We start from the raw sequence: 12,192 nt of genomic DNA, 5'->3' as shown, positions 1-12,192 counted from the left end.
GCTTGCTAGCAAGAGACTCACACTAAAGGAAATTCTAAAAGACATACCTCAGGCAGAAGGAAAATTATTCCAGATATAAAACCTGAGATTTAGAAAGAAATGATGATCAAAAATATATATATATGTATGAGTACATAGGTAAGTGTAAGTGAATATTGACTATATAAAATGATATTAATAATTCTTATGGAGATTTGTGAAAATTAAATAATAATATTTAGTAACATGAAACATTTATCCCAATAAGAAAAACACAGGCTAATTTCACTAACAGAACCCAATATGCCATAGTTGGATAGTTGGATATAGTCATGAGGTATAGTGAATATCAAATATGAGTAATGGAATTTTTTAGCGTAGCAACTTGTTTAATGTATTATAAAAGGAAGAGCTAAAAGGAGAAAGTTTAAAATACAAGGGTTTTAGGATTAATATTATGTGAAGCAAAATTCATTTTAAGCATGAGTCTCTAGAAAAGGCAAATCTTTTTTTTTTTAGATTTTTGAAACATTTTATTTTGACATAATTTCAGACATAAGAAAGTTGCAAGAATGCTAAAAAAGAATTCCCATATACCTTTCACCCAGATTCCTCAAATGTAGATGTATTACCACATCTCTCGCTCTTTCTCTCTCTTTATTTACACACACACACACACAAAGATAACTAGAAAATGTCCATATGCTTAGGAATTTGAAAATAGACTTCCAAACAACTCAAAGGTTAAAAAAGGAAGAAAGAAATCATAAATTATATTAAAATAAGAAAATATATTGAACTGAATGATAACAAAAATTCTAAGTATCAAATCTTGTGGGATTGTCCCACCAACAAAATTAAACAGATATTGATAATTTACCTTATTTGCTTTACATCTTTATTTATAGTTTAAAGTTTTCTTTGTAAGAAATAAAATATTACACATATATCCCTTTACCTCCTTTCCTTCCCAGAGGTAACTACTACCCTGAAATTGGTGTGTATATTTCCCATGTATGACTTGTACTTTTACTACCAATAAATGCACTCATAAACAATAAATAACTTTGTAATATCATTTTTTTTAACTTGTGGGAAATATTGCTTACAGCAAACCTTTTTAGCCTTAAGTATTAGAATGAATCACATTAAACTGCCAATATTTGATCATCATTTTCCTATAAAAAAGACAATTTTATATAGCCCAGCCTAATATATATATGTATATATATATATATAAAAAAGGCTGAAAATCAATGAATTAAAACAAAAACCAAAGTGCAGAAGAAAGAGAAAAAAAAATAGAGACTAGTGACATAGAAACTATACATAAAATAGAAAAAATCAACAAATCCAAATTTTTTGAGATTAATAAAATTGGTAAAATTTTGGTGAGATTATTCAAGGAAAAAAGGAAGAAGACATAAATAAGGAAGACAAGATCAGAAGTGAAAAGTAGATTTCATGCATATGTTGAAAACACTTTTAAAAGGGACTTCCCTGGTGGCACAGTGGTTAAGAATCCACCTGCTGAGGCAGGGGACACGGGTTTGATCCCTGGTCCAGGAAGATCTCACGTGCTGTGAAGCAACTAAGCCTGTGAGCCACAACTACTGAACCCACGTGCCACAACTACTGAAGCCTGTGCACCTAGAGACTGTGCTCTGCAACAAGAGAAGCCACCGCAATGAGAAGCCCACACACCGCAACGAAGAGTAGTCCCTGCTCGCCACAACTAGAGAAAGTCTGCGTGCAGCAACGAAGACCCAACTCAGCCAAAAATTAATTAATTAATTTTTAAAAAAACACTTTTAAAAAATAAGTAAGATAAAAATTACTGAAACTGACTTGAGAAGAAATAGAAAATTTGAACAGATCTATAACAAGTAAAGAAATGGTATCAGTAATCAAAAACCTTCCAGGGACTTCCCTGGCAGTCCAGTGGTTAAGACTCTGTGCTTCCAATGCAGGGGGTGCGGGTTCGATACCTGGTCAGGGAACTAAGATCCCACATGCTGCAGCATGGCCTAAAATACAAACAAACAAAAACAAGGGGAAAAAAAAAAAACCTTCCAATAAAGAAAAACCCAGGACCAGATGTCAATACTGGTGAATCTTACCAAACATTTAAAAAATAATTAACACCAACCCTTCTCAAACTCTCCCCAAAAAATAGAATTAGAGAGAATACTTTCTAATTCTTGAAGCTAGCATTACCCTGACACCAAAGCCAGACAAAGCCATCACAAGAAAGGAAATTTACAGACCAACATCCTTTATGAATATAAATGTAAAAATCCTCAAGAAAATAGTATCAGACCAGATTCTGCAGTGTATCAGAAGGATTATAAACCATGACCAGGTGAGATTTATCCCACAAGTGCAAGGGTAGTTCAACATAAGAAAATCAATCAATGTAGTAATACGCCACATTAGTAGAATGAAGGAAAAAGTCTACACAATCATCTCAACTGATGCAGAAAAAAATTTACAAAACTTAACACTCTTTCAGGATAAAACACTCAGAAAACTAGGAATATAAAGGAAATTTCTCAACCTGATAAAGGGCATTTATAAAAAATTCACAGCTGACATCATACACAGTGGTAAAAGACTGAAAGCTTTCCTCCTAAATTCAGGAACAAGACAAAGATATCTCTTCTCCACTGCTATTCAACATAGTACTGGAAGTTCTAGTCAGGTCAATTTGGCAAGAAAAAGAAAAGGCATCCAGGACTTCCCTGGTGGTGCAGTGGTTAAGAATTCACCCACCAATGCAGGGGACACGGGTTCGAGCCCTGGTCCGGGAAGATCCCACATGCCGCGGAGCAACTAAACCCGTGCGCCACAACTACTGAGCCTGCGCTCTAGAGCCTGCAAGCCACAACTACTGAGCCCACGTGCTGCAGCTACTGAAGCCCACGTGCCTAGAGCCTGTGCTCCGCAACAAGAGAAGCCACTGCAATGAGAAGCCTGTGCACTGCAATGAAGAGCAGCCCCCACTCGCCGCAACTAGAGAAAGCCCACACGCAGCAACGAAGACTCAACGCAGCCAAAAATAAATTAATTAATTAATTAAATAAATCTATTTTTTAGAAAAAGCTACAGTTTAAAAAAAAGAAAGAAAAAGAAAAGTCATCCAAATTGGAAAGGAAGAAAAATTTATTCACAGATGACATGATCCTGTATACAGAAAATTACAAAGACTACAGAAAAATCTACTTAGGCTAATAAATAAATGCAGCAAATTTGCAGAATACAAGATCAACATCCAAAAATCAATTGTATTTCTATGCATTAGCAATGAACAATCCAAAAAGAAAATTAAGAAAACATTTGCATTTACCATAGCATCCAAAAGAATGAAATCCTTAAGAATAAATTAAACCAAAGAGGTCCAAGACTTGTGTACTGAAAACTGCAAAACATTGCTGAATAAAATTAAAGAAGACCTAACTAAATGGAAAGACACCCCATATTGATGGATTGGAAGGCAATATTGTTTAAGATGGCAATACTATCCAAAGTGATCTGCAGATTCAAAGCAATCCCTATCAAAATTTCAATGGCCTTTCTTGCAGAAATGGAAAGGCCAATCCTCAAGTTCATATGGAACTGCAAAGGACCCTGAATAGCTGAAACAATCTTGAAAAGGACAAAGTTGGAGGACTCACACTTCCTGGTTTCAATACTATGAAGTTACAGTAATCAAAAACAGTGTAGTATTGGCTTAAGGGCAGACATACAGGCCAATGGGACAGAACTGAGAGTACAGAAATAAACCCACATATCTCTGGCCAATTGATTTTCAACAAGGGTACCAAAACCATTCAATGGGGAAAGAATAATCTCTTCATCAATTGGTGCTGAGACAACTGGATAGACATATGCAAAAGAATGAAGTTGGATCCCTAACTCACACCATATATAAAAATCAACTCAAAATATATCAATGACAAATATAAGAGCTAAAAATCTTAAAATTCTTAGAAGGAAACATAGGAGTAAATCATGTTCATTAGCAATGGTTTCTTAGATATGACACCAAAAGCACAAGAAACAAAAGAAAAAAATAGATAATTTAGACTTCATTAAAATTAAAAACTTTATGCTTCAAAGAATACCAGCAAAAAAGTGAAAAGAAACCCTAAAGAATGAGAGATAAATATTTGCAAATCATATATCTGATAATGGTATTGTATTCAGAATATATAAAGAACTCTTAGAACTCAACTGCAACAACAACAACAAAAAAACAATTAAAAAATGGACAAAGAACTTGAATAGACATTTATCCTAATAAGATATACAAATGGCCAAGTAGCATATGAACAGATGCTCAACATCTTTAGTCATCAGGGAAATGAAAATCAAAACCCCACAATGAGATACCACTTCACACCAACTAGGATGGCTATTAAAAAAATAAAACACAGAAAGTAACAAGTGTCGGTGAGGATGTGGACAAATAGGATCCCTCATACATTGCAGATGACCATATAAAATAGTGTAGCTGCTGTGAAAACCAGTTTGGTGGTTCCTGAGTCAGTTAAACATAGAGATAGCATATGACCCATCAACTCCCCTCCTAGGCATATGCCCAAGAGAAGTGAAAACATTCACACAAAAACTTGTAACAAACCTTCATAGTAGCATTATTCATAATAGCCAAAAAGTAGAAACAACTCAAATGTACACTGACTGATAACTGGATAAACACAATGTGGTATATCCACATAATGGAATATTATTCAACCATATAAGGGAATGAAGTACTGATACATGCCGCAATATGGGTGAATCTTGAAAACATTACACTAAGTGAAAGAAGCCAGACACAAAAAGTCATATATGATTCCATTTATATGAAATGTCTAGAATAGGCAAATCTGTAAATATAGGAACCAGACTAGTGTTTGCCAGTGTGGCTTATGGGAGAGAGGAATGGGAAATGACTAATTAATGGGTACAAGGTTTCTTTCTGAGGTGATGAAAATATTCTGGAATTAGACAATAGTAATGGTTGCACAGCACTGTGGATATATTAAAAACCACTGAAATGGTATACTTTAAAATAATTAAAGTGATGAATTTTATCTCAATTTTTAAAAAATTCCTAGGGCCATTAACTCTGATTATGCTAGACTTAACTACTGATCCAATATGGTGTCTGGCACCTATTATATGCTCAATAAACATTTATTGAATGAATGCTCAAATGAGTAAATGAATAAACAGAAATACCCATCAAGCATACTAGATTGTAATCTCCTTCAGGACAGACATTTTTGTCTGTTCTGTGTATTTTATTCACTGCAGTATTTCCCAGTGCCTGTAACAGTGCCTAGCATGTGGTCAGTATGCAATAAATACTTCCTGAAGGAATGGATAAAAGAGTTTTGCTGATCTCTTATAGGGGCTATTGCCTGGGTGGGATCACAATAGTCTAGGGTCTGATCCTCACTTCTGGAGGTCTAGAAACTTGGTTCAGTCAGGGTACCAAGACTTGCTCAGTCTCTACAGAACTACTGCACACTAATCAAACTGGCAGGAAGTTCTTTTTTGTGGTAGGGTGCTGGTGAAAAGGGTAACTTGAACAAATTATTATTTTCTTAAATCAAAAAGAAAACTGCCATCTTCTTCCCTGTAGAGGAGATTCAGAAAATTCTGTTGGATCACATTCATTCAGGGAGAGTGTCTTGAAGAGTGCCTCTCTCTCAAAGGAGAGGAGTGGAGCTAGCTAATACTCTAAATAAAAGGATAACAGGATCTTTCATGTCCTCACAACATCTGCCCCTCAGGCACGCAGAGCTGGGAAAAAGACCATAGAGCGTAGAGCCTTCTGGGGTGGAAGGGAATGAGAAGGGAACTGCTCACTTTCAGATTCTAAGTTCAGGAAACCTGTCAAGTTAGACCCAGCCGCAAAGGCCCTTACCAAAACAGTGCCCTGTTTCTCCACCCCCAAGTCAACACAATTATCAATCTTCTCAATTTTTATCAATCGAAGAGATAAAAATGATCTCAATGTTGTATTAATTTGTATCCCTTTGATTATTAGTGAGGTTGAGCATTTTTATGTGTCCATCGACCATTTGGGTTTTTTTTTTTTAATGAATTACTCTTTCATATATGTTGTGGAAATAAAACCACAGCCTTGGAAATTTTGAAGTATGGCTTTTGTCATGGATCAGCATGCAAGAAGAAATGAGAGGGATTGAGTGAAACCAACCAGAATTCAGCAACTATCACACTCTCAGATCTTAGCACATCACTTCTACATTTCTTTTCAAATGAGTACAAAGATCTATCCCCGTATCTTTTCATGTATTCTTTTGGGATCCACAGGAAAGGGAGGCCATTGTGCTCACAAGTAAACATATTTCAAAAGGTAAATGTACATTTGAAAAGCAGTTGAAGTATACATTTTGAAAACAAGGGCAGTCAAAATAAAGACGGCAAAATATTCATCTGAACAGAGATTCAGATTATGTATTTGAGAAAAGATTCAGTCTTGGTCCAGAAAAACAAAGGAGATTAAAAAAATAAAGTATGAGAGGATTTTTAGTTGAATTTTTTTAACATCTATAATACTTGACAAAGTTATTTGATTATGGAGAGACTAATCAGGTAATCAACATCCATTGGCCATTTTTTAATTCTGGTGTTGGGCTTTTTCTTACTGGATTTAAAAGAGCTCTTTATATACTAAGTAAAATTTCTCTTTATCATAAATGTTGCAAATATTTTCCACAGATCATTGTTTTTATTTTAGTTTTCATGTGCTATTAGGAAGCTATACATTTTTTTTCAGGTTTTAAAACTTTTTATTTGTATATTTAAAAAGTGTGCATTCCAATAATTAAAATCATTTGAACAACAACAAAAAAAATGGCACTCCGATTAAACTGCATTTTACAGCCCACAGGACACCGTGGACCGGCTTGCTTTTTACTCTAGATTTCACTGTCATCCTGCCCAGCTTCCTCCTTCACCAACAAGCAAGTTCTTTTCCTTCCTTGCCAGCCAGACAGGCGGATGGGAGAGGCAGGCGCAGCCTTCGTTGTCAGTAGTTGTCCATTCTCTGATGTGAAAAGAGGCAGCACAGTCATTTAAACTTGATCCAACCTCTTTGCATCTTACAAAGTTAAACAGCTAAAATAAGTAAAATAAGAAGGCAATGCTTGTGGAATGTACAGTGCATATTGGCGGTGCACGCCTCATTACAACTCGCCTGCTTGCTTCTCCTGTTCAATCGTTTCTTTTGAAGGCAGTGGATTTTTCTCTTGCGTTTCTGTTTTCTTCAATTTCGACTTATCAAATTTCTCTGTCTCAGCCATATCAGGTTTATCAGACATGGCTGCCGAGGAAGCGGAGCGAGTTGCCAGCGAGCGAAGTCCGGCTTGTGCGGTGGTTGCCGCCGAGTAGGAAGCTATACATTTTTTGTTGTTTCTGAGTTTAGGATAATATCAATACCTATATTTTCTTCTAATACTTTTGTTTTAATATTTAAATCTTTGATCCATCTGGAATTTATTTGGTATAAGGAATGAGGTAGGGATCAGTTTGCCCCCGCCCCCCCAAGGCTAACTAATTGTTCCGACATCATTTCCTGAAAAGTCCATCCTTTCTATACTGGTTTGAAATGCTACTTGCATCATGTAATTAATTTCCCAAGAGATTTGGGTCTGTTTCTGAACTCTTTATTCTAATTTATGAATTTTAAGTGGAGTTCTATTTTTCCAGTTACCATTTTATTTCTGCTCACCGCTCTGAATATTCCTTTCCTGATATGGTATCTCTAAGACCAAGTCAGAAAACAACTTGGTAAGCATGAAATGAGAATAAAAAGAAACACATGGCTCAGGAATATTTCATCCAAGCTATATGTACCATCCTTGCCCAACAAGAGAAAACACCTCTCTAGTGATCAGTGGTATACAAAACCCTTTTGTGATCTAGCTCTTGTCCCTTTCCAACATCATCTCTGGCCACTCCTCATCCTCTCCTCCCATCACCATTTGCCTATAAGTATCCAAAACATCTTGTCATTTCACATCTTCTTGTCTTACACTTGCTATTCATTCTGCCTGAGAGCTCTTCTCTTCCTTGTCCACCTGGCAAAGTCCTATTCAAACCTTTTACACCCAGTCACACATATAAATTGTCTGTCACTCCTCCCACCCCATGATGTCCCTTAAAAGAGTGAACTCTTTGAGTCAGGGACTATCATATTCATATTTGTATTTCCGATGCCTAAAACAAGGAGCACACAGATGTTCAACTAATGTTTGTTGAATGAAAGAGTTAATTCAAATCATGCCAAAGTTTCCATTGTTATAGGTGTTTTTTTTTTCTTTTCTTTTTTTTAACATCTTTATTGGAGTATAATTGCTTTACAATGGTGTGTTAGTTTCTGCTTTATAACAAAGTGAATCAGTTATACATATACATATGTTCCCATATCTCTTCCCCCTTGCATCTCCCTCCCTCCCACCCTCCCTATCCCACCCCTCTAGGTGGTCACAAAGCACCAAGCTGATCTCCCTGTGCTATGCGGATGCTTCCCACTAGCTATCTATTTTACGTTTCGTAGTGTATGTATGTCCATGCCACTCTCTCATGTTCTCCAAGCTTACCTTTCCCCCTCCCCGTATCCTCAAGTCCATTCTCTAGTAGGTCTGCATCTTTATTCGCGTCTTGCCCCTAGGTTCTTCTGACCATTTTTTTTTCTTTTTTTTTTTAGATTCCATATATATGTGTTAGCATACGGTATTTGTTTTTCTCTTTCTGACTTACTTCACTCTGTATGACAGTCTCTAGGTCCATCCACCTCACTACAAATAACTCAGTTTCGTTCCTTTTGATGCCTGAGTAATATTCCATTGTATATACGTGCCACATCTTCTTTATCCATTCATCTGTTGATGGACACTTAGGTTGCTTCCATGTCCTGGCTATAGTAAATAGAGCTGCAATGAATATTTTGGTACATGGCTCTTTTTCAATTATGGTTTTCTCAGGGTATATGCCCAGTAGTGGGATTGCTGGGTCGTATGGTAGTTCTATTCTTAGTTTTTTAAGGAACCTCCATACGGTTCTCCACAGTGGCTGTATCAATTTACATTCCCACCAACACTGCAAGAGGGTTCCCTTTTCCCCACACCCTCTCCAGCATTTACTGTTTGTAGATTTTTTGATGATGGCCATTCTGACCGGGGTGAGATGATATCTCATTGTAGTTTTGATTTGCATTTCTCTAATGATTAGTGATGTTGAGCATCCTTTCATGTGTTTGTTGGCAATCTGTATATCTTCTTTGGAGAAATGTCTATTTAGGTCTTCTGCCCATTTTTGGATTGGGTTGTTTGTTTTTTTGATATTGAACTGCATGAGTTGCTTGTATGTTTTGGAGGTTAATCCTTTGTCAGTTGCTTCATTGGCAAACATTTTCTCCCATTCTGAGGGTTGTCTTTTCGTCTTGTTTATGGTTTCCTTTGCTGTGCAAAAGCTTTTAAGTTTCATTAGGTCCCATTTGTTTAGTTTTGTTTTTATTTGCATTTCTCTAGGAGGTGGGTCAAAAAGGATCTTGCTGTCATTTATGTCATAGAGTGTTCTGCCTATGTTTTCCTCTAAGAGTTTGATGGTGTCTGGCCTTACATTTAGGTCTTTAATCCATTTTGAGTTTATTTTTGTGTACGGTGTTAGGGAGTGTTCTAATTTCATTCTTTTACATGTAGCTTTCCAGTTTTCCCAGCACCACTTATTGAAGAGGCTGTCTTTTCTCCATCGTATATGCTTGCCTCCTTTATCAAAGATAAGGTGACCATATGTGCATGGGTTTATCTCTGGGCTTTCTATCCTGTTCCATTGATCTCTATTTCTGTTTTTGTGCCAGTACCATACTGTCTTGATTACTGTAGCTTTGTAGTATAGTCTGAAGTCAGGGAACCTGATTCCTCCAGCTCCGTTTTTCTTTCTCAAGATTGCTTTGGCTATTCGGGGTCTTTTGTGTTTCCATACAAATTGTGAAATGTTTTGTTCTAGTTCTGTGAAAAATGGCAGTGATAGTTTGATAGGGATTGTATTGAATCTGTAGATTGCTTTGGGTAGCAGAGTCATTTTCACAATGTTGATTCTTCCAATCCGAGAACATGGTATATCTCTCTATCTATTTGTATCATCTTTAATTTCTTTCATCAGTGTCTTATAATTTTCTGCATACAGGTCTTTTGTCTCCATAGGTAGGTTTATTCCTAGATATTTTATTCTTTTTGTTGCATTGGTAAATGGGAGTGTTTTCTTAATTTCACTTTCAGATTTTTCATCATTAGTGTATAGGAATGCCAGAGATTTCTGTGCATTAATTTTGTATCCTGCTACTTTACCAAATTCATTGATTAGCTCTAGTAGTTTTCTGGTAGCATCTTTAGGATACTCTATGTGTAGTATCATGTCATCTGCAAACAGTGACAGTTTTACTTCTTCTTTTCCAATTTGTATTCCTTTTATTTCTTTTTCTTCTCTGATTGCTGTGGCTAAAACTTCCAAAACTATGTTGAGTAATAGTGGTGAGACTGGGCAACCTTGTCTTGTTCCTTATCTTAGTGGAAATGGTTTCAGTTTTTCACCATTGAGGACGATGTTGGCTGTGGGTTTGTCATATATGGCCTTTATTATGTTGAGGTAAGTTCCCTCTATGCCTACTTTCTGGAGGGTTTTTATCATAAATGGGTGTTGAATTTTGTCAAAAGCTTTCTCTGCATCTATTGAGATGATCATATGGTTTTTCTCCTTCAGTTTGTTAACATGGTGTATCACATTGATTGATTTGCGTATATTGAAGAATCCTTTCATTCCTGGGATAAACCCCACTTGATCATAGTGTATGATCCTTTTAATGTGCTGTTGGATTCTGTTTGCTAGTATTTTGTTGAGGATTTTTGCATCTATGTTCATCAGTGATATTGGCCTGTAGTTTTCTTTCTTTGTGACATCTTTGTCTGGTTTTGGTATCAGGGTGATGGTGGCCTCGCAGAATGAGTTTGGGAGTGTTCCTCCCTCTGCTATATTTTGGAAGAGTTTGAGAAGGATAGGTGTTAGCTCTTCTCTAAATGTTTGATAGAATTTGCCTGTGAAGCCATCTGGTCCTGGGCTTTTGTTTGTTGGAAGGTTTTTAATCACAGTTTCAATTTCAGTGCTTGTGATTGTTCTGTTCATATTTTCTATTTCTTCCTGGTTCAGTCTCGGAAGGTTGTGCATTTCTAAGAATTTGTCCATTTCTTCCATGTTGTCCATTTTTTTTTGGCATATAGTTGCTTGTAGTAGTCTCTCATGATCCTCTGTATTTCTGCAGTGTCAGTTGTTACTTCTCCTTTTTCATTTCTAATTCTATTGATTTGAGTCTTCTCCCTTTTTTTCTTGATCAGTCTAGCTAATGGTTTATCAATTTTGTTTATTTTCTCAAAGAACCAGCTTTTAGTTTTATTGATCTTTGCTATCATTTCCTTCATTTCTTTTTCATTTATTTCTGATCTGATCTTTATGATTTCTTTCCTTCTGCTAACTTTGGGGGTTTTTTTGTTCTTCTTTCTCTAATTGCTTTAGGTGTAAGGTTAGATTGTTTATTTGAGATGTTTCTTGTTTCTTAAGGCAGGATTGTATTGCTATCAACTTCCCTCTTAGAACTGCTTTTGCTGCATCCCATAGGTTTGGGGTCATTGTGTTTTCATTGTCATTTGTTTCTAGGTATTTTTTGTTTCCTCTTTGATTTCTTCACTGATCTCTTGGTTATTAAGTAGTGTGTTGTTTAGCCTCCATGTGTTTGTATTTCTTACAGATTTTTTCCTGTAATTGATATCTAGTCTCATAGCATTGTGGTCGGAAAACATACTTGATAGGATTTCAATTTTCTTAAATTTACCAAGCCTTGATTTGTGACCCAAGATATGATCTATCCTGGAGAATGTTCCATGAGCACTTGAGAAGAATGTGTATTCTGTTGTTTTTGGGTGGGATGGCCTATAAATATCAATTAAGTCCATCTTCTTTAATGTATCATTTAAAGCTTGTGTTTCCTTATTTATTTTCATTTTGGATGATCTGTCCATTGGTGAAAGTGGGGTGTTTTAGTCCCCTACTATGATTGTGTTACTGTCGATTTCCCCTTTTATGGCTGTTAGTATTTGCCTTATGTATTGAGGTGCTCCTATGTTG

General features: G+C 36.1%; 1 protein-coding gene across 1 annotated transcript; it reads right to left on the bottom strand.

Annotated features, from left to right (window-relative positions):
• Window positions 1-7,026: 7,026 nt before the first annotated feature.
• LOC133081893 (thymosin beta-4-like) lies at window positions 7,027-8,061 on the bottom strand. Its single transcript, XM_061178214.1, has 2 exons — window positions 8,049-8,061; window positions 7,027-7,408 (listed from the first exon to the last, which is right to left on the bottom strand). Exons 1-2 carry the CDS (start codon window positions 8,059-8,061, stop codon window positions 7,200-7,202), a joined length of 222 nt encoding a protein of 73 aa, XP_061034197.1. The 3' UTR covers window positions 7,027-7,199.
• Between the last annotated feature and the right edge of the window lie 4,131 nt (window positions 8,062-12,192).

Source organism: Eubalaena glacialis, chromosome X (assembly GCF_028564815.1).
Source record: "Eubalaena glacialis isolate mEubGla1 chromosome X, mEubGla1.1.hap2.+ XY, whole genome shotgun sequence".
NCBI lineage: Eukaryota > Metazoa > Chordata > Mammalia > Artiodactyla > Balaenidae > Eubalaena > Eubalaena glacialis.
This window is presented reverse-complemented; position numbering and strand designations above follow the sequence as displayed.